The 25,642-nt window shown below is 40.4% G+C and overlaps 1 protein-coding gene and 1 long non-coding RNA gene across 3 annotated transcripts in view; one reads left to right on the forward strand and one right to left on the reverse strand.

Moving 5' to 3' along the window:
• ITGAV (integrin subunit alpha V) overlaps positions 1-25,642 on the reverse strand; it is an 87,612-nt gene that overhangs the window by 11,950 nt on the left and 50,020 nt on the right. For both annotated transcript variants that reach the window (XM_077883159.1, XM_077883158.1), the window contains exons 13-24: positions 22,461-22,652; positions 19,872-19,917; positions 18,528-18,635; positions 16,239-16,297; positions 14,592-14,746; positions 6,799-6,936; positions 4,617-4,684; positions 3,813-3,960; positions 3,170-3,262; positions 2,237-2,316; positions 1,065-1,145; positions 460-565 (exon numbers count right to left, since the gene is read on the reverse strand). In XM_077883159.1, the coding sequence (XP_077739285.1) occupies positions 460-565; positions 1,065-1,145; positions 2,237-2,316; positions 3,170-3,262; positions 3,813-3,960; positions 4,617-4,684; positions 6,799-6,936; positions 14,592-14,746; positions 16,239-16,297; positions 18,528-18,635; positions 19,872-19,917; positions 22,461-22,652 (1,274 nt within the window). The remainder of the gene's footprint in view (positions 1-459; positions 566-1,064; positions 1,146-2,236; positions 2,317-3,169; positions 3,263-3,812; positions 3,961-4,616; positions 4,685-6,798; positions 6,937-14,591; positions 14,747-16,238; positions 16,298-18,527; positions 18,636-19,871; positions 19,918-22,460; positions 22,653-25,642) is intronic.
• Positions 1-25,642, forward strand: part of LOC144304656 (uncharacterized) — a 42,520-nt gene that overhangs the window by 6,490 nt on the left and 10,388 nt on the right. The window contains exon 2 of the long non-coding RNA XR_013371580.1: positions 19,336-19,544. This is a non-coding gene — a long non-coding RNA (uncharacterized LOC144304656). The remainder of the gene's footprint in view (positions 1-19,335; positions 19,545-25,642) is intronic.

Below are 25,642 nucleotides of genomic sequence, written 5' to 3' on the forward strand. Positions count from 1 at the left end.
GAGCTCAAACTCAACATCTGTCTCTAGTGTAGGGCCATACATGTGTCAGGATGAAAATGTGAACAGGAGGGAAATATGAAAAGTTTTCAGTGAAAGATGGCAGAGGCAGAAAATTGGGAAGATCTGCTACAGGCACGTTCCATTTTCAGTCAGAACTGCAAAATGTCCCTAGGAAAATACTCAACGATGGCCTATTGCTTTTATGCAAGTAGAACTCAGTGGTTTTAAGGCAACAATTCGTATAAAGTGCATTCTTTAACCACTTGAAGCTACTCGTCAAAAAAAAAAAAAAAAAGGAACTTTTGAATAGGGAAAAAATTCAAAGACATCTCTGATACGTCTTGAAACTATGCAGAGTTTTCATAATCATTGATCAGACTTGTTTTTTTATAAGTCGCCTTGCTGTTCTCCCCTTTAGAGGCTCTCTACCGTGCATCGGTTAAGCTAACAACTGCAAACCTCATAGATGTGCTGAACAACTGGCCCAACATCTTCTTCAGTCTCAGGGTTCTCCTTATGCTCCCAGTTTGGAATTGGAAGAAAGATATGATCAGGACTGGAGACTCTAAACAATGACCAAAGAAAATCGACCATGAATACCAAAATGATATGGTCAGTTCATTTTCAAAAGTACCTGTAACTAAATAAATAAAATCAAAACTATTAATATATATATATATATAATTTAAAAGAAAAAGAAAAAGCCACCTGTATACATGAACAGGCACATACACCTACACGCAAACTACTCTTTATTGAATCTCATGCCACGGTGAAGGGGTAAATGAATTTGCATAAGAAATCAACACACTTATTTTGTGCCTGCCGTTGCCACGTCTGGTTCATTTCCAGAGGGTTACCAAGTAAAGATCTGGGGGCTCTGGAATGCAGCTACGAGCTTCTTTCCACAGAAGCTATAGCCCTAGCAAAACTACCGTGAAACTCGAAGGGATACTCCCCAAAAACAAGTGACTGGGCCTAGTAGCTGCTTTTAAAAAGTAATTGCATTTTAAAGCAGTTTAAAACTCCCAAGAATGAGACACTCAAGTCATAATCATACTGACCCTCTTATCTCAACAGCAGCTAAGACAGCGAGGTCAACTTTGTAAGACACAACTGGGCTTACTTTGTCAAAGAGATTGGAGCTGAAAAAGAGAAATACATATTTAGGCCTGAACGGAGCACGCTCATCCTCATCATCAAAGACATACAGAGGCAAGTGCAGAGAAACTAAAAATGAACGAATTAAAAGCGACAAAGGAAAAACTTTCTGAAATAACTTTCATTAGCACTTCATTCCAAGAAGATGACCAAATTTTACTTCTTTACTTTTGTTTTACAAGCATGAAACTAACAAATTTTTCTTATGATAGAAATGCTGATTCTAAAAACAGTATAATGAAAAACATATTTTCTACAAGGATATTCATCACAGTTTGAAAAAAAAAAAATTAGAGGCAGGGGCGCCTGGGTGGGTCGGTGGCTTAAGCGTCCGACTCGATTTCACCTCAGGTCATGATCTCATGGTCACGAGGTCAAGCCCCACGTTGGGCTCTGTGCTGAGCACATTGTCTGCTTGACAGTCTCTCTCTCTTCCTCTCTCTCTGACCCCCTCCTGCTCATCTGCTCGCTCCCTCTCTCAAAATAAAGTCTTAAAAAAAAAAATTAGGGGCAACTTAAATGTCCACCAATAAGGAAATGGTTAAACATACAGAGATGTGTTCAGGTAAAAAAAGAATTTTATTCTGTAAAAGAAATGGATATAATAAACAACAAAATGTTCACAAGAGTATGGGTAATTATTACTTTCTGTATGTTTCTAGATTTTCCATATTTTAAGCATTTACTACGTTAATATTTATACAGAACAATGAATATTGTTTTATTTTAAAAAATGGTATAATCATGGGGCAGCCCGAGTGGCTCAGCGGTTTGGCACCACCTTCAGCCCAGGGCGTGGTCCTGGAGACCCGGGATCGAGTCCCACGTCAGGCTCCCTGCATGGAGCCTGCTTCTCCCTCTGCCTCTCTCTCTACCTGTGTCTTTCATGAATAAATAAATATTTTTAAAAATAAATAAATAAATAAATAAATAAATAATAAAAAATGGTATGATCAAATACCAAAATTTTAGCCTATTCTCTTCCATAACATTCAGATTATATTACATTGTATATTTATGAACAAACAGTATTTCCTCAATAGTTACTACAAGCCAAGAAAAGTCGTTTTCAAACCTTTGGATTTGTAAGTCGAATTTCACGGAAGTATCCATCTCTGATTGCTGGTGCACACTGAAACGAAGCCCAGCTAGGAGCTGCAGGGGGAGGAAGAAATAGTAATGTTCATTAAAACAATGTCCAATCAGTGAAATCTAAATTCCATGTTCAAATTAAAAAAAAAAAAAAAATTTGTTCCAAAATCGGGTTTTTTTGAGTTTGTAATAAAACTGAAAGCACTCCAACAAAGAATTAAATCCGATCTTCTACTGCATCTCTTTAAGATACGTGGGCCAATCCATAAAGGGGCCCTATTTAACAATTATTAACAGATTGTAATTTTATCTCCCCATAATAACACCCCATATTAATTTTATTTAAAAAATGCCAAAGTAAATATTTTTTGATTTAGTGAAAAGTACAGCAATTCTGCAGACTGATTTGGTGACAGGAACTTAACAACTTAATGGAGCAGGAAGGAATAAGTGATTGGGTTTAAAGAGCGAGAGAACCTGGCTACACAAGGCAGGAGAGGAAGGGCTACCACCCGAACGAACCTCTCCACGCCCATCACAACTCTTCCGACCACAACCATCCCAACTCCAGCAGGGGAGAACTGTTCTTAAAGGAAATCACTGAACTAACAGGGTAAGAGAAGGCAGGGCTTCTGGAGGTCATTTAGGATACAGGATCCTTGTCCTTAGTTTAACCCGTGTTCCCAACCCCTTTGGCAAGTTGAAGACCGTGTAACGGCACAAGCCATCGCTGGATCATCTTAGTCAAAACCAAACAAACTCTGCGAATCATCACATTCTAAACCAAAACCAACTTAACAAAGACATGTTCTGAAGTATTTATAAAGATAATTTCTCTGGACAAACCTATAGAAAAATATGCGGTTTTTTTTTTCTTTAAAAGAAAAATAAAATCCATTTAGTTTAAATGTCTTACTTGAGTTCCAGCCTTCATTGGGTTTCCAAGGTCACATACTACCTGGCGGGTTTGGTTTTCCGTCTTAAATGCGCAGGAAAGTCTCGCTAAGGCCTTTGATAGACAAAAAAAAAAAAAAAAAAAAAAAGACAAAAACAAACAAAAGATTGAAAGGAAAATAAATTAATGACAAAAAAAAAAAAAAAAAGGAAGAAGCCACACACTATAAAATTCCTAGATAATATAATGCAACTTTATAGTTCAGTTTCTTGTTTTATAACTTCATCCATCTATTAGGGCAAATAGGGGGCAGGTCTGAGAGAAGCCTGAACTGTGTACAGGGCCACATAGGAGGATATTTCTGAGAGATTCCTAGGGGATTTAGATAAATAACCTTATTACCCCTAACAAATTATTTGATGGAGAGGCACAGGGACTTTATCTATCTGACCTCGTTTCAGGCACTTAGCTGGCAATTCTAAAAATGTCCTCTCAATGCATTATGCAAAGTATTAGGCTTGAGAGGAATTAAGCAAGACAGCCACTGGGCCCAGCATTCAGCCTTGAGGAGACCAGCGGGGCGGGCGGACTCATTAGGGCTGACTCATTAACGTTAACGAGACCCCTGAGTGCATTTCGATTTTTAAAGAGGCAGCCTGCTTACTTCGCTATTGCGGACGACCCCGATGAAATCAGCCTGCGGGGGGATGGACACGATGAGCTCAGCTTCGTAGGCACCTTCTCCTTGATTCTGGGCCTTGACGATCAGGGTCAGAGGATTGTCGTCCCCGATGTAGATCTTCTTTTGATCACTACGAGTGAACACGAATCGACACAATGAAAGAGGGCTGCGCGGGGAGGGCCCGGTTGTTCAAAGAAACAAGAGAAACGCACAGGCAGCACTGACATGTTCAAGATATTTTAAGACCATTTCGCAGCTCAACAGAAAACTGGAAACAGCACGCTGGGTGCAAATCCAACGCTCCTCTCGGTAACAGAAAGCTCTCACGCCACTAATAGAGCAGCCCCAGTCATAGGATGACTCAAGTGATTTTGTATCTCTTGGCAGGTGCTGATTAATTCTCTCATTTTTTTTTTTTTCCTAAAAGCTGAACTAATCCCTGCCATGATTCTCACAATGGTCATGGAGATTTATAAATCATAAAATACTAATCGGATTCCTGTAGCTCACGAGGTATCTACAATGAAATAGGCCTTTAAGAGGATACGACGTTTACTATGCTAACACTACTCACCCCGCATGGAAATGGATCTGTCCACCCAGGCAACGAGTGAAAACAGCGTTTATTTTTCTAAAGTCCAACACTGATAGTTTTACTACTACAGACGTCATGAATCATCCTCCAATAGAACTAGTTCACATTAAAATATACTATTGCTTCGCATAGAAGAGTGTGTTCCTCCATTTAAATCTGTTGGAGTGTTTACTGCTTGGAGTAAGGCTTACCTATCTACGGAAACCTCCAATTTGGGTTTGCAGATGTTGTCCTCACCGCAGTCTAGCAGAATATGGGCCTAAAAAAGAAGAGCATTTGTTTGCATCCCTGAATATAAAAAGTATCATGGCTGCTTTAAAAAAATTTTATTTTAAAGAAAGTGCGAGCACGTGTGGGGTCATGGGGGTGTGGGGAGGGAGGGACAAAATCCTCCAGCAGACTCCCCACTAGGCACAGAGCCCAATGCAGGGCTCCATCCCAGGACCCTGCACCCTGCGATCATGACCTGAACCAAAATCGGGAGTCGGACGCTCAACTAACTGAACCACCCAGGAGCCCCATGGCTGCTTACTTTTGAACAGGCCAGTGCAGCTAGTCAAGAATGGATAAAGAAGATGTGGTTTATGTATACAATGGAATATTCCTCAGCCATTAGAAACGACAAATACCCACCACGTGCTTCTACGTGGATGGACCTGAAGGGTATGATGCTGAGTGAAGTAAGTCAATCGGAGAAGGACAAACATTATATGGTCTCATTCATTTGGGGAATATAAAAAATAGTGAAAGGGAATAAAGGGGAAAGGAGAAAAAATAAGTGGGAAATATCAGAGAGGGAGACAGAGCATTAGAGACTCCTAACTCTGGGAAACGAACTAGGGATGGGGGAAGGGGAGGTGGGTGGGAGGATGGGGTGACTGGGTGATGGGCACCGAGGGGGGCACTTGATGGGATGAGCACTGGGTGTTATTCTATATGTTGGCAAATTGAACACCAATAAAAAATAAATTTATTAAAAAAAAGAATGTAAAAGAAGAAAAACATTCATAGGCTATAATGCAATTAGTTGGAACCTTTTAGTTCTACCTCAAATTAAGGCGTCATGATTTTAGAATGAAGTGCCCTATAGACGGGAAACAAAGTTAAGAAATGAGGGTTTAAAAGAAAAAAGAAGAGAAGTGAGGAGTCAGCCTGAACCTGCTGCTGCTAAGTTGTGTGATCTTGGGCAAAACAAATTTCCCTTTTAGAATTTCCTGTTACATACGATGCCTCTGCCAACATCATGGGAATAAAGCTGCAGAGCGTAAAAGAATAAGGAGCAACGGGTACCCAGCAGCAATTGTGCAGGAGGACCAAAGGGAATGGAAACTGGGCGTGAGCCCGGCATATGCAAGGCCATGAGGAAGGCGATGAAGGAAAAGGGACGAGAAGCACTGCAGTCAACCACCCCAGGGCAGGGGAAATAGGCAAAAACCGGAATTTTCTCCCTTTAGATCTGGAGGCTGGGGCAGCATGGAAAACCCAAAAGAGAAATAGTGGGAAGTAGCAGAAGATGTTGGGCGGAATGTTAGAGAAAGAATCTAAAAATTTTCTAAAGAAGAAAGAAAAACGGATGCCTGGGGAGCTCAGCAGTTGAGCATCTCCTTTTGGCTCAGGTCATGACCCCAGGGTCCCGGGATCGAGTCCCACGTCGGGCTCCCTGCATGGAGCCTGCTTCTCCCTCTGCCTGGGTCTCTGCATCTCTCTGGGTCCCTCGTGAATAAATAAATAAAATCTTTATTTAAAAAAAAAAAGAAGAAGAAAGAAAAAAAAAAAGATGAGGCCATTCTTGGTTTGTCTATTGTTAATATTCAAAAAGCTTCAAGGCCAGGGGCAGACAACAAGAGAGAACATGATTTAAAGGGGGAAAATAAAGAAAGGTTTAATTTACTCTTCCAAATCACACGGTATATGCAGCTACACTGAGTAAAATTACAGGATACAGATCTTAAATGTCAATTTAATTAGAATGAAATGACAACATACACGAATCGGTTAAATGACACAGATTCAGCAGCTGCGTATGTGCACGCATAGAGCGTTCTCTACAATTAAAATGTAAATCAGAGAAAACATAGATATAAAGCTTGTTCATCAACATACTAAAATACTAGGTAAACACACTGGCACTTTGTTCTCCTTCAACTATGTCACTGTTTCATGTGTGTGAAATTCGACTCTCTCTTCCTCTGCATGTAACTGAGCGGCTTCAAATAACTCTGCCGCGAAAATTCGGATTCCCTCCCCCCGGGCGTCTTTGACCGGGAACCCAACACTGTAAAAGCAATCCCTGATGATACGTAAAAAGATGAACCGTAAGACTTTCAAAAATTAAAACATAAAAGCAGCGGTAAGTGGGAGGTAGCAGAGTACCTGTCGACTGACGTTGGCCGGAGTGAACTGGTTAAGAATGGGCTGCAAGCCTGTCGCATCCGCAGCCGTTCTGTAATCCAACCGGTACTCCATAAAAACAGTAATCGGGGTGAGTTTGTCTCTGAATTCAGATTCATCCTAAGAAACAGAGAAGCTTCCCATCAACGAGGACCTCAATCTATGACGTCAAACCACCCAGAGGAATCTGTGAGCGCACCACACAAAGCCAGCCGCGTTCGGGCCTGGTCCAATTCTACCGGAACCCTGAAAGGCTGCACTTACGAAAGAGCAAGAAGAGCATCCCGAAATGCTGGTTTCTCGGGGAGAACCCTTAACCCATTTTGGTTTATGATAAAATACTTGATTCATACAAAAGTACACAAGGCACGTCAATAAGACGGGCACGCCGCGCTCAAAATAACTAGAACATTCCCCATGATGCTTAAGCTCCCCGTGTTCCCTTCTCGTCTCTTGCCCTGGCCTTCCTTCTCCGGTGACCACCGTCCTAAATTTTAAGTACATCAGTGTCTTGTTTGTTTTCGGTAGTTTTACTACATCATATATTTTTCCTTAATTTATTTTTCAGTTTGCTCTTCCTTTTCCGTGTCCTTCAGAGTGAGGTCATATGTATGCTTCTGGGATTTGCTTTCTGGTCAACACTCTTGTTAAGATCCGTCCGCGATGTTGCAAGCAACTGATGTTTTTACAGTGGAGAAATATTTCATTATATATTGAACCCACAATGTATTTATTTATCCATCCTCCTGTCAAAGGTTATTTGGCTTGCTTGGGGATTGATTTTTACTATTATTAGTGAAAATTTTACTATTTTTAAAATTTCACTTTTTACTATTATTAAAAAAATAAGAGAGAGATCATTCTACATACTGGTAAATAGCTTTCTGAGGTCTGGAAGATCGCAGTCTTCACGACGTACACTGCCACCAGCAACGTGGAAGAACTCCATTGATTGACATCCTGACCAACCAACAGGTATTGGCGAGCTTTGTTTGAATGTAAGAGGATGGTGTTTGTTCACAGTTACAACTTGAAGCTTGTTTATTTTTTCAAACATTTTTTTAGAATTTAAATTCAATTAATTTAACATTAGTGTATTATTAGTTTCAGAGGTAGAGTTGGAGGACTCATCAGTCTTACATAACCCAGGGATCATCACATCACAACCCCTCCTTAATGTCCACCACGCAGTTACCCCATCCCCCCACCCCACTGGAGGGCCAGGAACACACATTTGATTCCTATGATTAAGAGTTTCTTATGGTTTGTCTCCCTCTCTGATGTCATTATGTTTTATTTTTTTCTCCCTTCCCCTATGGTCCTGCTTTCTCAAATTCCACATATGAGTGAGATCATATGATAACTGTCTTTCTCTGATGGGACTTATTTCAATTAGCATGATACTGGGATGCTTTTGTTGTTGTCTGTCTGATTGCTGAGGCTAGGACTTCTAGGACTGGGCTGAACAGCAGCAGTGAGATGAGAGTGGACATCCCTACCGTGTTCCTGACCTTAGGGGAAAAACTCTGTTTTTCCCCATTGAAAATGATATTCACTGTGGGCTTTTCATAAATGGCTTTTATCATATTGAGGTATGTTTGCTCTACACTGTGAAGAGTTTTAATCAAGAATGGCTGCTGTATTTTGTCAAGTGCTTTTTCTGCTTCTATTGAGAGGAACATACAGTTCTTGTCCTCTCTTTTATCAATGTCCGTGTATCACATTTATTGATTTGCAGATGTTGAACCACCCTTGCAGCCCAGGAATAAATCCCACTTGGTTGTGGTGAAGAATAATCCATTGAACGTACTCTTAGATCCTACTGGTTAGTATCTTTTTTTTTTTTTTTATTTTTTAGATTTTATTTATTTATTCATGAGAGACACAGAGAGGCAGAGAGAGAGGCAGAGGGAGAAGCAGGCTCCATGCAGGGAACCCGATGTGGGACTCGATCCTGAGTCTCCAGGATCACGCCCTGGGCCAAAGGCGGCGCTAAACCACTGAGTCACCAGGGCTGCCCCTGGTTAGTATCTTGATGAAAATTTTGGCATCCGTGTTCATCAGGGATATCGGTCTGTAATTCTTCCTTTTGGTGAGGTCTTTGTCTGGTTAGGGGATCAAAGTAATGCTGGCCTCATAGAAAAGAGTTTGGAAGTTTTCCTTCCATTTCTGTTTTTTGAAATAGCTTCAGAAGAAGAGGTATTAATTCTTCCTTAAATGTTTGGCAGAATTCCCCTGGAAAACCGTCTGACCCTGGACTCTTGTTTGCTGGTAGATTTTTTTATTATTACTTCAATTTTCTTACTGGTTATGGCTCTGTTCATCAGGTTTTCTATCTTCCTGCTTCAGTTTTGGTGGTTTATACATCTCTAGGAATGCATCTCTTTCTTCCAGATTACCTAATTTGTTCGCTATGTTGCTCAGAATATGTTCTTACAATAGTTTGGGAAGTTTGGCCAGGAGTTTATCCATCTTACTAATTCTTTCAAAAAACCAGCTCCTAGTTTCATCGATCTGTTCTACTTTTCTTTTGGTTTCTATTTCATTGATTTCTGCTCTCATCTTTATTACTTCCCTCTCCTGCTGGGTTTAGGCTTTATTAGCTGTCCTTTTTCCAGCTTCTTTAGTATAAGGTTAGGTCATGTATTTGAGATCTTTCTTTTCTCTTGACAAAGGCTTATATTGCTACATCCTTGCCTCTTAGGGCCACCTCTGCTGCATCACAAAGGTTTTGAATGGTTTTATTTTCTTTTGTTTCCATTATGGTTTTTTTTTAATTATTCTTTAATTTCCTGGTTGACCCATTCATTCTTTAGTAGGATGCTCTTTAACCTCCATGTATTTGAGTTCTTTCCAAACTTCCTCTTGCAGTTGAGTTCCAGTTTCAAAGCATCATGGTCTGAAAATATTCAGGGAACGATCCCAGTCTTTTGGTCCTGGGTGAGACCTGATCTGTGACCCAGTATGTGATCTATTCTGGAGAAAGTTCCACATGCACTTGAGAGGAATGTGCATTCTGCTGATTTAGGATGGAATGCTCTGAGTTTTCTGTGAAGTCCATCTGGTGCAGTGTGTCATTCAAAGCCCCCTGTTTCCTTGTTCTGCTCTGATGATCTGTCCACTGCAGTGAGTGGGGTGTTAAAGTCCCTTACTATTCCTGTATTATTATCAGCGTGTTTAATTTTGTTACTAATTGGGTTATATAATTGGCGGCTCCCATGTCAGGCGCATAAATATTTACAATTGTTAGACCTTCTTGTTGGATAGACCCTTCAATTATGACATATAGTGTCCTTCCTCATCTCTTAGTTGAGTCTCTGGTTTAAAATCTAATTTGTCTGATAGAACCATTGCCACCTCAGCTTTCTCTTGATGTCCATTAAGATGATAAATGGTTTTCCACTCTACTTTAAATCTGGAGGTGTCTCTGGGTCTCAATGAATCTCTTGCAGACAGCATATCGATGGATGTGGTGTTTTTATCCAATCTGACATGCTGTCTCTTTTGATTGGAGCATTTAGGCCATTTATATTCAGAGTAACTATGGAAAGATACGAATTTAGTGCCATCACATTACCTGTAAAGTCACTTTCTGTATGTTGCTCTGTTCCTTTCGGGTCTGTTACTTTTGGGCTTTCTGTTCGCTAAAGGATCCCTTTTAATATTTCTTGTAGGGCTGGTTTAGTGATCACAAGTTCTTGTAGTTTTGTTTGTCCTGGAAGCTTTTTATCTCTCCTTCTATCTGGAATAAGAGCCTGGCTGGATAAAGTATTCTTGGGTGTGTATTTTTCTCATTTAGCACCTGAATATATCAGGACAGTGTTTCCTGGCCTGCCTGGTCTGAGTGGACAGGGCTGTTGCCAGTCTAATGTTTTTACCCTTTTACGTTACAGGCCTCTTTTTCCCCTGAGCTGCTTTCAAGATTTTCTCTTTGTCTCTTGAGATTTGTAAGTTTCACTATTCTGTGTTGGTGCATTGTCCTATTTTTACTGATTTTTGAGGGGAATTCTCTGTGTCTCCTAGACTTGGAAGCCTGTTTCCTTCCCCAGATTAGGGAAGTTCTCCAGTATAATCTGCCTCTCTCTCTCTCTCTCCTTGCTCTTCTGGGATCCCAATTATTTTGCTTTATGGTATCACTTATCTCTCAAATTCTCCCCTTGTGATCCAGTAGTTGTTTATCTGTCTTTTTCTCAGCTTCTTTATTCTCCATCATTTTGTCTTCTAGATCATTATTCTCTCTTCTGCCTCATTTATCCTAACAGCTAGATTATATATTATTGCATCTCAATAATAGCCTTTTGATTTCAACTTAATTGGATTTTAGTTCATTTCTCCAGAAAAGGATTCTCTAGTTCTTCTATGTTTTTTTCAAGCCCAGCTAGTATCTTATAACTGTTATTCTGAACTCTAGTTCCTACCTCTTACTTATGTCCATACTGATTAGGTCCCTGGCAGTCAGTACTGCCTTTTGCTGTCTTTTCTGAGGTTAAGTTTTCCTATCTTGTCATTCTGTTCAAAGAACAGGTGAATGAGAACAAAATACTAAAATGGCAACAAAGACCCTAGAGAAATATACCCTAAACAAATGAGAAAAAACCTGAAATCAAAAATAAATGAATAAATAAATAAATATTAAAAAAAAAAAGAGAAAGAGAAAATATAGATAGGGGAATGGAACAGAGCAATACACTGGATCCTGTGAGTATCTAGAAAACTAGATCCCAAAACTGTAAAGAAAGAAAAACTTAATATACGTATGAAAATAAAATCAAATACAATGAAAGGATAGAATGTAAGTGTAAACATGAAAATTAAAAAAGACTTAAAAAAGAGTTAGTAAAATAAGAAATTGGTTGTAAAGGAAAGAGAAAAAAAAAAGAAATTGAGAGTCTACAGATTCATGAGAGTAAAACCCGTGGCTTTTACATACAATCTTCCCCTAGGGCTGGAGTTTTGCAGTTCTGTGGGATCAGTACAGTGAGGCTTAGCCAGATGCCCTTGGTGATCTCCTGGGGAGGGGCCCACTGCGCTGGTTCTCAGACGTCTTTGCCCTGGGGCAGAACTGCACCAACTTTGCCAGGAGGCTCCGCTAAGAGGCCCCAGATTGCTCTAGGTGGCTTTCGAGGATGAGAGTGAAAATGGCAGCCTCCCAATCTGCAGCCCCAAGAGCCCCAACTCCTCAGTGCACCCTCGGGGAAAAGCAGTCAATCACTCCTGTCTCCTTGGTCTCCCTCTGCACTCCACGCTCACCCAGCCTGTGACCGAGCATTTCTGTCTCAGGTCTCCAAACCCTACAGACTCCTGCAGCCTGCACCTGTGCCGTTCCTCTCTGGGGAGGAATGGGCCTCACCAAGGTTCTATGCTTTCTGGGCCTCAGCTCAGAAAGCAGTCGCCTGACTGTGCTTCAGTTCATGGCTCATGGCCACACTGAGCTGAGGGCCCCCTCCTGGGCTTGCTGATTGCAGCTGCCTTCCCCGCTCCAATGCCTGGGAACTCTGCTGCCCCCAGGCACCCCTGTTCTTTTTGTGACCCCAGGGATCCTGGATACCACACTGTCCCACTTACTACTCCATCCCACGTCGCCACCTGGGCAGCTTTCAGGCAGGAATGTTCCTCATAGAGCAGACTTCTGAAAGTTCTGGTTTTGTGCTCCGCTGCTCTACCACTTTCTAGGAGCTGGCTTATACAGGCTCCCTCCCCCTGCAGTTTATCTTCCCATATATCACCTCAGATTCCCTTCTCTGCACCTCTGCCTTGCAGAAAGTGGTCACATGACTATTCTTCTCTTGCATCTCCCACTAAGTTCACAGGTGTTCCAAATGACTTGACGGCTACCTAGCTGAATTCCTGGGACCAGACAAAACTAAGCTCTCCTACTCCTCCACCATCTTGGAAAACTACCAACTTGAAGCTTGCTGAAATCATGAAGAGTGACTTAATTCAAATTAATCAAAAGCTTTTCCTTTATTTAAGACGTTCCTATCTTTTTCTTCAGTGTATTCATGTGTTAAGTCATACTTCTATATTTTTAAAGTTAACCCATCCTAGAATAAACCGAAATGGGTCTACTTATTTTATCTTTTGTTTATGAACTCTTAAGATTTAGTTTGCCTATATTTGATTTACTAATTTTACATCTATGTCTTTCTGAAAGACTGGAATGAAATTCCACTTAGACTATCCTCCACCAGTCTGGGTATCAATTACATTGGCTTCATAGGAACAGTATTAAGTTGGACACATTTTCTATTCTTCTACTGCTTCCAAGAGCTTAATATCGGAATATCTCATTCTTCATAGTTTGGTAGATACCACCTATAACACCCCCTGGGACTTGTGTTTCCTTTCTGTAAAGATTCTTAACTGTCAACTTTATTTTAAAATGGTTTATACGGTTAAATGGCTTATTCACATTTTCTATTTCTTCTTATGGCAGTTGTGTTATGATTTTCTAAGAATATCCTTGCTTTGTTTAAGTTTTTCTACATCTTAGCACAAGGTTATTAGAATATTCTATTACTGTAATCTCTTCTTTATGTCGCTATGTCCCTTTCAATTCCTTATTTTGTGGAGTTAAATTTGTTTTGTTTTCCTACAATTTTTTTTCTTGATCTATCTTTCATTTAAGTTAAACAGCACTTAAGGTTATACATTTACTTTACTTTCTGCTTCTGTGATAGCCCACACATTTTAGTAAACAGAATTTTCATTGTGATTCATTTCTAAGTAAATTTCCATTATGATCTCTTTTTAGATCCGTGTTATTTAAAATCACAATTCCTAATTCCCAATTTATCTTTTTGTTATTACCTTCCAAAAATTGCACCATGATCAATGTATCTTCTAAGATTCCAACTTTTTGAAATTTGTTTACGATTCCTTTATGATCTATATATGGCCAATTTTTGTATTCTGTACAGGTCTATCAAGTTGAGGTTGTTATTTATGTTGTATTCTAAATCTTCACTGATGTTTCTGTATTTTATTTAAAAAGGTTTATTCTCTCTTTAAACATTTTATAAAAATTCATATTTTGCAACTGATAATTCAAACATCTAATGCCTCTGCAGGTTTAAAATTTGTTGTTTCTTCTAATGGCTTATTTCCTTGTGTGTTTAGTGCTATTTTTCCCTCATAATGCCTTTTTTTTAATGAATTATTATTTCACTTAAGTTAACCAGTGGAAATCATGAGGGGCCCATACTAGATTATTCCATATAGGCGTAGCATTTTGCTTTTGCTGGAGTTAGGAGACACCTTTTTCCTGGGGCCACTTTAGCCTCAAACAAGTGTCTAGACCTAATGTAGCCATCAAGTCAGACCTCCCAGCTTGCAAAAGTCCCCGGAGGGAGACCAAATCCCTGTGCTGAGGTTGGCAATTACTGCTCATCCTTTCCCCAGCTGCTCTGGCTCACATCTTCGTATACAACTCATAAGTCAAATTTTGCCAATGTAGTTTTTTAACTGATCACTTATTTTCTTGGGCCCTGGAGATTACTTTTATGTCTTGAGAATCTAGCAATATTTAAGAAATGTATTTGTTACAATTATTCTATAGCAACATTTTAGAACAGCCATTTGGAAAATCCAGTTTGCCAGGAACAAAAATCCATTACTCAGGTTTGATACTTTAAAAAGCCAGATTTCCTCAAGTGTATTCTTCTGTGTTTTCTTTGTGATTTGATACCAAAATATTTATACAAAGTGAAAATCACACAGATTTTTTAAAACATAGCAAAAAGTAAAAGATAATGAAGCAGAAAAGTATCTCTTACCCGCAGATAAGCTACTAGTTCCTCACACTGCATCTGTCCTCCCCTTGAAATAGTCATGTTCTTAGAGTGACCTGGAGACCGGTTATGGAGAAACAGTGCTCGTCGAATTGCTCCTTTTTGCTTGAGTTTATCCAAAAGAAGCTCCACCTGGAAGTCTATACAAACCAAAGGATATATAACAACCTTTATCGACACCTATCTGTCCTAGACACCTAGAGTTTTCATGTAAACAGAGATGTTTATTACTTAAGAAGTAATTTCCTTGCAATTCACTAAAAATGTCTATATAATGTAGTAAGACTACAACATATTAATTATGGATAAATATTTAAGAATAATCAACGATCCCCAAAGTAATGCCATATATTAAGGCAGACAATAGAGAATATAGTAGTAAAATAACTACCAGATAAAAGGGAAATTTTTTCTTTGAAGCTGAGAGGAAGAAGTTTGGGGCATGAAGTGTACGTGAATTATGACTTCCACGGTTAATCTGAGTAGCAGCAATTTCTCGCTAATAGGCACCCATGCCATTTTATTAAACACAAGGATGAATAAACAGTTTGCATCACCTGCAACTACTACTTCTAATGAAGCCACCATATCGGATGGTCAGATAAATATGTATGTCCCTCATGAAGCAAAGTTGACTGGATCAAGAACGATCTTAAAAGGAATGTGCAACGCACAGGCTGACGCACATCTGTTAGGGTGAGTTCCTTCTAAGACTCAGTTCTTCTCTAAGTAGTTTCTTCCGAGTGGGTAAGACTGCAGACCTTAAAACCAAGTTTCTCTAAATGTTGGACTTCACGTCAACGTGGGTGAGAATGCAGGGTGACTTTGCTTCCAGCTGGAGTCCACGCCCCCACTCTGCCCTCCTTGTGTTTCTCAAACACACTAAGCACACGCCTGCCTCAGGCCCCCTGAACTTGCCATTTCCTCCGTGCAAAATACCCTCCAGACATCCCCTCGCTCCTTCAGCCCCTTCAGGTCTTTCCTGAAAAGTCATCTTCCAGTGACACCTTGCCTTGCTCCTCTCTCTGATATTCCACGCACAAACACCCAACAAGACGCAGTCCTCCTCCCTTGCTCTACCGTTACCTCTCAGCACTTGTCACGGACATAATGACAAATCTTGGCAACAGTCACTTAGCTCTCCCACCCTGCTCCCTGGACCACATAAACCGGGTTTTGGAAAGGAGGAGTCAAGTCAGGAGTTTGCCAAGTGGTTTAAATTTAGTGGCCCAAACGTCTTCCACTGTGTCTAGAGCACCCCTCCCTACTCCTGAGATTGCTGGGGACTTCTCCAAGGAAGAAAATACCAACTCTTCAGTAGGGCATCTATTTATGAACAATGACACTCATTTCCCCTAGAGTTCATTTATCTCTCATTGTAATTGTTTAACGTTCTGAAGGCCGCATTTACCATTCAGTGGGCTGTTCTGTTCACATTGTCAGTAAATATGTATTGTATCTGAATTGACTTAAGAGTCAACAAGGTAATTATGTTGCAATGTTAAGTGTCTTTAAGCACAAATATCAAAATAAAAAACAACAATAACAGCTATTTGAGTATTCAGGTATCTTAAAACACTTTGAGTGCTATATGTGCAGAATCATTATATGATTTTTCCAGAGAATACTTACTAAGTTTCGTGGGAAGTGCTCCTTTGCCATCTGCCTTTAAACAGAACTTGACGTTAAAACTGTAGGAAAATAAAAATATATTAACAAATCCTATAATCCAGTTTAGACAAAGTTTTGAATATCACCCCTAAATCTCGCATTTCTAATACACAGTTTACATAGTGAAGCCTTCTATATCTCTCATGTCTTAATATTATTCATGAAATATGAAACTACACAGAATAACCTAACTCATGCTTCAGTAATTTAAGCACATTTCCTTTCATGGTACCTTGATGGTAAAAAAAGAAAAAGAAAAGAAATCTTCTAACCTCTTCTCATGTTTAGAGAACCTACTGATAAATCTCAAGGAGGAAAAGGGCAGACCAGGTTCAAAATAACATCTCATTGGGACGTCTGGGTGGCTCAGTGGTTGAGCATCTGTCTTGGGCTCAGGGCGTGACCCCGGGGTCCTGGGATCGAGTCCCACGTCAGGCTCCCTGCATGGAGCCTGCTTCTCCCTCAGCCTGTGTCTCTGCCTCGCTCTGTTGTCTCTCATGAATAAATAAAATCTTTAATAACATCTCATTTACTAAAAAGCCCCATCAAAGCTCCCTTTAATTAGAAAGCTCCTCTAGAAGAGTGTTTTTCACATTTTATTAATGGGTCATGAAATTAGTTTAATGGGTTGGGTTAGCCACTATCTTAAAAAATAAACCAAATAAATAAAATTGACTGAAGCGTAGGATTTCATGGAACTTTTAATTACATACATGTTTTTATTGGCTCATGATGCAAAATATATTTCATACTACGTGCCATAATCAAAAACATATGAAAGCTACTGCTCAGTGTCTTCGAAACCTTTGAATTATTAGCAAAATTTTAAATAACTATTAGCAACTTCACAAGGGTATGCAAAGTAAAGGGAAGAAAGACAGTAAAACTTAAAGCCAAAATCTGAAAACAACTTCCCTGCCAATCAATATAGATTAGGATAAAATGTTAGTAAGTTTTTAATGCAAGCCAATGAAAGAAATAAAATTGTGAAAAACGTTTTTAGTAACTATGTAATTCAAAAACAAAATCAGGAAAAATATTTTTTCATTAGTTCCTCTGAAGTAAAATCTCCCCAGCTTCCAATCATTCCACCGTGCATTTGTCAGAAGATCCCTGATTTCTCCATGTAACCAGGAACATAAAGAACCATGTTCCCCACAGTGAGGTACTCATGGCATTTTTAGTAATAAATGGGTCAAGATTTTCCTTAATCTTATCCTTATTTTGACACGTATGAGAAAGATGCTGGGTTTCTCTAGCTTATTTTAAAATGTTTTTAAGTAAAATATGAATCAATTTAAAGAAAAAAAAACTGTAGGGGCGCCTGGGTAGTTTTAGTCAGTTAAGTGTCCAACTCTCGATCTCAATTCAGGTCTTGATCTTAGGGTCGTGAGTTCAAGCCCCATGACGGGCTTAAAAAAAAAAAGAAGAGGAAGAAAAAAACTTTAAAAAATTATACATATAGGTAGGATGAAAATATACTAAAAATCATATAATGTAGCAAAAAATAGCATGCAAATAATGGAGAATTGAGAAATACTGGGCTAGAAAAGAATTCAGACATTACACTTACCAAAAACTTTATATTTTTCTTTAGAAATTAATAAAGGAATAATTGGAAGAATAAGTATATTATACTGGTAATATATTACTTATAATATATATTTAATATATATAATATTTTTCATACAGCTAGCTATTCACAGATACTAAATCTGGAAAAGATCATATCTTTTTTTAAAAGGTTTTATTTATTTATTCATGAGAGGTACAGAGAGAGGCAGAGACACAGGCAGAGGGAGAAGCAGGCTTTCTGCAGGGAGCCTGATGCGGGACTTGATCCCAGGACCCCGGGATCACTCCCTGAGCCCAAGGCAGACGCTAAACCGCTGAGCCACCCAGGAGTCCCAACATCATATCTTTTAAAAATTAATATGTTCATAGGCCTGTTTAGAATTAAATATAAATGAGTTATCAGATCTTATGAGCTTTTTCTTCTTCTTGAATATGTTCACTGAGCATGCATCAATTTTTAAAAATGAAGTTCATACTAGTTTGCAGCATATTTCTAGAGACTTCTACTTATCTACTTTGCAATAATATTTCCATAATCCAACCTACGAAAAGAGAGGACACTCACAGAAACTGTTTTAGTAATATGTCAGGTCCCCCCCACCCCATTTCCAATTGTTTTCAAAATGACTGCAACAATAATCACAATGATAACTATTATTAGCCCGATGCCCTTACCAGGAAACTTTGAGCTCTGTCCCAGGGAGTGGGCAGGTTTTATTGTCTTGATTTAAAATGCTAGGGTATACTTCAAGGCCAGCATTGACGGTTATAACTGGTCTGGCTCTGTTGTAAAAAAAGAAAAGAAAAGAAAAGAAAAAAAGTTATTTCAAATGTCCGTTGACCTAAACACCTTAGGTTTACATTCACCGCATATGCAAGTGCAATGTCCACTAAAGCAACTCTTTATCGTAGCAAAAATAAAAACCAGCTACACAGAGAGTGGCCCAGTACTCCTATCTGCCGGGGCCTGTGGCTTAGCACTGGAAGTCCCATGACCTGGCAAATCCCTCAGTTCCAGGCAAAGCCGGACAACCGGCCACCGGATCTGCGGTCAGTCCGCCCGAGCAGGATGGCCCAACGCGTTGTGGGGCTCTCCGTGACGCAACGCAATCCGGGAGAGGAGAGGAGCGACATACGTCCACCGTGGGGACGTCAGTTCATCTCTAAGATACATCCAACATGTAATTTTTATATGAGAGAAAATATAAACCGCGATGTACAAAGGATGCACACCCCACACATCTACTTTTTGAGTGCATGGACTGTTTCTGGTGGCGTATATACCCGTAAACCAGTGACCGGCATGAGAAAAAGCGTCTTGTTTTGTTTATGCCCTTTCTGTGCTATTTGAGTATTTACAACACACATGATTAATTCTTTGATGACCATTTTGAAAACCCGAAATAATAAATTAAAATAGTCTTCCAAAGTTCAGATGCACAGATTTAAACCCTGTATAAGAAATATACTATTTTCTTCCCAGGATCAATCCTGGAATCTATATGGACACACAGGTGGTCTCGAGCTGACCAACACAAATTCCATTACACAGAACGAATGTTGGTCATCCTGGCACGTATAAACACAGCCCATGGAAGTGTAACCTACTTGGGATTCCAGATGATAGCCTAAAGCATGAGGAATTGGTTAAATATAAATAATCGGGAACATGGATGAAGCTGAGAAATACAGGTATGCGGATTTATACATATTGCTCTAATAATAAAAATATGGATTTGGGGAGTCATTACATACTGCCCCTGTGGTCACAGAATGCTGGGACATGAACACCAAGTTTATTTCTTGCCTCTTTAGAAGAGAATGTAAACTCATGTAAATTTTAAAGAGAGATTTAAAACAGGAGAATATATTGAACATAATTTAAAGAACCAAGAGGGAAAAATCTGAATGCTTTTCCAAATTGAAAAAAAAAAAAAAAAATCTCTCCATCTCTCTCCTTTGAGATTTCCCTGTCAATTCAGAATATTCCTATATTACAGGGTATAGAATCATGCTCACCTGTATAACACAGCTCTATCTACACCAAAAGCGCCTACAATTAAGTCTTAAAAGAGAGGAGAAAAACATGTTAGTAATAATCAACAATGCTTTTTTAAATTCACACACCATTCTATAAAACTTTCAGTGTATGCAAGAAAGACTTAGACATAGTTTCAAAACTATTCTTCATTAAGTGGTTGTAAGATTATTTCTATAAGGCAAAAACCTATGAAAACTCTAAATAAGGGGTCATCAAATGGCAAACACTCATCATAAAGATAATCGTTCATCTGGTAGACAAGTACCTTTTTAACGAAAACTTTATAAACATCAGCAACAATACGGAAGTGCATAGAACTCAAATACGTATGCCCCTCAAAGGGAAAAGTTTTATAGAGGTGCCTGTGGACTTTACAGTCTCATTGTAAAATTCTTTATAAATTTAAATTTCGTTATAAATTTTTTTCACTTTGTTTCAAAAACAAAACAGAACCAAAAAAGCACATTACATAAATGCACAATACTTAGAATAATAGCTGGCGGCATTCAAATGAACAAGAACACAATGCATTAATTTTTATATGTAGCTGGTACAACGGGTATGCGATCAAGAAAAAAACGAAAGAGCTCCATCTCGTAGCATACACAGGGTAAGTCTGAGGAAACCCTTTCTAAGCAGAAAAGTACATGAGAAATCATAAAGATCCATAGATTGGGTTCCATAAAAATTAAGAACTCCTTTATGCACAAAAAGCAAACATAACAGAAATGTATATTTATATATATTATATATATATATATGTTAAGGAGTTAGAATCTTCAATATTTAAGGCACTGCCACAAGTTTAAAGAAAAAAAAAAAAGAAAAATAACATTCCAATAGAAATAAGCAAAAAAAAAAAAAAAAAGTAAAAAGAAATTCACGGAATATATATTCACGGAATATATATAAGAAATTAGAAGGGATCCCTGGGTGGCGCAGCAGTTTGGCGCCTGCCTTTGGCCCAGGGCACGATCCTGGAGACCCAGGATCGAATCCCACATTGGGCTCCCGGTGCATGGAGCCTGCTTCTCCCTCTGCCTGTGTCTCTGCCTCTCTCTCTCTCTCTCTGTGACTATCATAAAATAAAACATAAATAAGAATAAAAAATAAAAATTAAAAAAAAAGAAATTAGAAATAAGCAAAAAAAAAAGTAAAAAGAAATTCACGTAATATCTATATAAAAATGCTTTTATATACATATAAAATAAAAATGCTTACCCTCCCTGATTAAAACTATGAAGTAGAACAAAGTAACATTTTCCACCTATCATATAATTTAAAGTTATTTTAAAAGAAACAACAGATGACCCTCAGTATAGACACAAATGTCTGGGTGATGATCACTCTGGTGAGTGCTTTAAAAAGTTGCAAAATCTTTTGGAAGTAGCGGGATTGTAACTTGACGATACATTTCAACAGACTTTTTTAAAAAGTGCCTATTTTTGACTCAGGATTCTAGAACTCTGTCCTAAGGAAATAATCAGAGGTATGCACTGGAATTACATGCAAGGACATAAATGCCCCAAAATAAAGTTAAATAAGACACGATACGGACATTTGATGGAAGGGGAAATATAAAACTCATGTTTAGAAGAATCATGAATAATACAGGGGAAGATTCTTGACTTTAAGTGAATAAAATATGCTATTATCGGTGCCTAAAGCATACCTCTATTTTGCTAAAAAAAAAAAAAATATTGTGTGAATGCATTGGAAAAATGATTGGAAGATATACTTTGTTGTATTTTCTAAAATTTCTAAGACATCTATACTGCATTAATAACCAAAAAAATCTCTTGAAATAACACTAACAGGTAAGAATCAACTTTCTGCCCTATTTCCCAAAGCATTCCCACACATTTGTATATTGGGCTCAAATGAGCGGTTTCAACAATAAACGTAACCCAAATCTTCTGCATTATATTTCGTTGAAAGAATGGACCCGTTCTGATCCAGATCCATCATAATGCGCCAAAGTATATAAGCGCTAGAAAAAGGCCTCCCCCTTCCTGTGCTGGTTCAAACCAACCGGCAACCACCTCGGACAAATCCCCTTCTTCGGTTTCTTTTCTCACCCATCACAGGGTGCGATACGGAGCTGGGCTGGCCTAGAGTCCTCACCTGCCTTCCCGGGAGAATCACATGCGATAATGCATTTTTTTTTTTTTAAATCACAATGATTCGTCAAGCCCGTGAAAATCCTAGACCATTAAAAACAAACCAACCAAAAAGACACTTTAAAAAGTTAGAATGACTATTCAGCGTTTCGTTTCGAGCTCCTGCGACATTGTTCTCTGACGGCGCGATACAGACCTCAGGTTACAGACTTGAGGACAAAAGGCGAAAGGAAACGTAGAGGGCGTGGGTCACACTGGAAACTCCCAGCAAGTAGACTGCTCTTGGCTTCAGCGATAAGAGCTGGGCCTTCAGCACAGCAGGTACAAACAACACCTGAACTATGTCCCCGAAATGACTCATAACCTCCATCAGGAGAGCGGTAACTACAACCCGTGCTATCAGGCCCGGAAAACCTAAGGAACGCTTATGTGTTCCTAGCAAAGCACCTGGATATCCATTTCTGTCTATGTCCGTGGCTCCTTTCATTGAGTAGCCGAAGCTGGGCGGCATGCTCCGAGCAGCCCACTTCCCTTCCAGGATTTGAGATGGGACCGCGTTCAAGCCTGTTAGTCTTCCATTGAAAATATAAACAAGTCCCTTCTGATCTTCACCCCCATACGGTGCAGCAATCGCAATATCTGTGGGGGGAAGAAAAGGAGGAGAGGGGGGTTTGGAGAGAAATGAGGAGGAGAAGGGGAAGGAGGAGGAAAAGTAAGGGGGGGGGGCAAGAACAGAGAGAAAGTGGTGTTAGTACTTATTATCTACACGGCAAAGGCCTAAATGCAGGGATCTTCTGCTTTCCAAAGGTCTCCCCCCTACACCCAGCCGCGGTTAGGTAAGTCCTGCATTAGGACCTGTCCTTGCTGCCTGAAAGAAATCTGAAGAGGATCCGCTTTTACCAAGAAAAGCAGAATCAGCGCTCAGCATCTGTTTTTGCAAAAAATGAACCCCGGTGGAGGCTGTGCGCGCCCGGAAGGGCAAGAGTGGCGCCCACAGGCTCCGTCCCCGGAACTGCACCCAGCATCTCAGCCCAAACCGGCACAGCACGGGCGGCGTGAGCATCTGCGCCGTATCTCAACTTATTTCGTGCAAGACGTGTCCCGAGGTATCACGAGAGCCTGAGAGTTGCTTCTTCACCTTACATCACTTCTGCTTATGAACGTTTTCGGTTTCCTTTTTTTTTTTTTTTTAAGTTTTTATCTATTTATTTGAAAGAGAGAGAGAGAGAGAATGCATGTGCGAGGCGGAGGGGCCGGGGCGAGGGGGAAGCAGGCTCCCCGCGGAGCAGGGGGCCCCATGATGCGGGCTCCATCCCCCGGGGGATCCCCAGCTTGGGAGTTTTCCCAGGAAGGCTCTATGTCCGGTTAGCAGGGGGAAACCTATATTCGTACAGCCCGCTCACCGCAATAAATACTGGTTTAAAGCGTAGTAGCATATTCTTTATTCAAAAGCAACAACCTTGGGATCCCTGGGTGGCGCAGCGGTTTGGCGCCTGCCTTTGGCCCGGGGAGCGATCCTGGAGACCCGGGATCGAATCCCACGTCGGGCTCCCGGTGCATGGAGCCTGCTTCTCCCTCTGCCTGTGTCTCTGCCTCTCTCTCTCTCTCATGAATAAATAAATAAAATCTTTATTTAAAAAAAAAAAACAAAAACAAAAAAACAAAAGCAACAACGTAATTCAAGGAGATCCAAACAAAACTGTGTGGAGAGGACATGAACCTGGAAGGCAGACAGGTATTCTGGGTCTGACTCTGGGCAAATCACTTAACCTTTCAGGACACCTCAAAATGCCTCATCCTTGAAGTGGAAAGACGGGGACGAGTCCCAAGATTCACCCCAGGTTCACTCCAGCTCTCAGAATTCTAGTTCATTTAGAGGTGCATGGTTTTTTGTTTCTTGAAGCAGAAGCCAGCCTGGCTTGGAAACCTGGAAGTTATGACTTCATCTCGATCTTGCTCCACTTTGTATTAAAATAACACAAACAAATAAGAAGTTTGAAATTCTTAAAAAAAAAAAAAAAAAAAGGAAAAGATCACTATGACCTTTCCTAATTCCGAAGTATATGATAAATATGTCCCCTCGCCTGTCTGTGGACGCCGTCCTAGCCAGGCCAGTGTCCTCCTTCCTCTGGGCCCCTAAAGCCACCTAAGTGGCTCCCACTTCTGTTCTTGCCCCTAAAATCCACTCTGCTCTCAGCGGCTGACGGTTAGGGTCGTGTCACCTGCTTTCTGCAGACCCGCCCGTTACTACCTGACTCGGCTGCTCCCCGCCGCCCCCTCCTTCTAGCCTCAATCCCCCTTCCTACCATCAGTCCCAGCCTCCGTCTCCGCTCCGTGACCAGGCCAAGCTACCTCCCATCTCCGGGTTCCTACTTGCTGCTCCCTCTGCCGTAGCAGCCCTTGCCCCAGGGCTTCTCAACAAGCTTTGCTCCGGGCCATCCAAACCGGAGATGAAATGTCACCTAATGGGAGGGGCCTTTCCCTTGATGGTGACCCCAGGCGTTCTCACTTACGGGGTCTCCACTCTCCACACTCTCACACTCACCTGCCCTTTTTTTTGTTTTGTTTTGTTTTTTGTTTTTTGTTTTTTTTGGAGGGGCTTTGTTTTAACCCACAGCTTTTATCGCCGTCTCAGTTCCCCCATTAAATGCTTACTCTCTGACTTCTCCACGGAGCGTAGCTTTCCCAAGAGCAGGGAAGTGTGGCATCCTGGGACAGTCCCTATGTGCGCAGCCGTTCCAAACTGCCTCGGTTACACTCATCTAGCCTCCTCCGTGCTGTGTCCCCTGGGCCGTCGGCGACACCTGGATCACCTCTTAGTGGGACGATTGTCCATCATGCCCTGGAGCCTCTCAAGCACTGCGAGGACTGCATTCTAACATGCACTTGCTTACGTGAACGTGGCCCCTAGTGATGCTGAACTCCCACGGGACGTGGATGGGCTCTAACGTATCCTCCCATCTGTAGCCCTCAGAATGGCCTACAGCAAGCACCAACGAACAACGTGCTACTCTTTAAAAAAAAAATATTTAAATCATGTCATCATGTAAGAGTTCTTTTAAGTGTCAAAGGTAAGCATGACTTCTAGCTTGACATAGGCATGAAGAATCTATTTATACGATGTAATTTCCTAAGAGAAGGCAACCCCCGTGCTGAGAAACCGTCTAACAAAAATCATTTTGACTTTTCTAGACTTCTCATTATTTTACACATTCTAATCACCTTCTCTCTCGGCTGGCATGTGTCCAGTCCGGAAAGTCCTACCTTTTCGCTCAACCGATTGCTTCCTTTGATTATTTCAGGTTTTATTTTCGGTGTTTCTTCCCTCTTTCTGGGTTGTGGGGAGAGGGGTGCTGACAAAAACTGCACGTGATTGTAGGACATAGCGTGACTGTTTTCGGTGTCCTCGTGGTGACCCCCAGGGCTTCCTAGTGGGTGTGGGTAGGAAGGGGGGCCTAGAGGACGGATGGCAATCCAAAGGGCGAACGTCAGCCGGTTTCAACAAACGTCGTGGTCTGGACTGTAATGAACAGTCCGCTCTACGTGTGTGAACTGTACGTACGTGTAACCTGCAAGTGCGTATGAATAGTTCCTTAAAGACGGCTCAGATCGTTCACAACCAGCATCTG

The sequence above is a fragment of the Canis aureus genome, chromosome 34 (assembly GCF_053574225.1).
Source record: "Canis aureus isolate CA01 chromosome 34, VMU_Caureus_v.1.0, whole genome shotgun sequence".
In the NCBI taxonomy this organism is placed as follows: domain Eukaryota; kingdom Metazoa; phylum Chordata; class Mammalia; order Carnivora; family Canidae; genus Canis; species Canis aureus.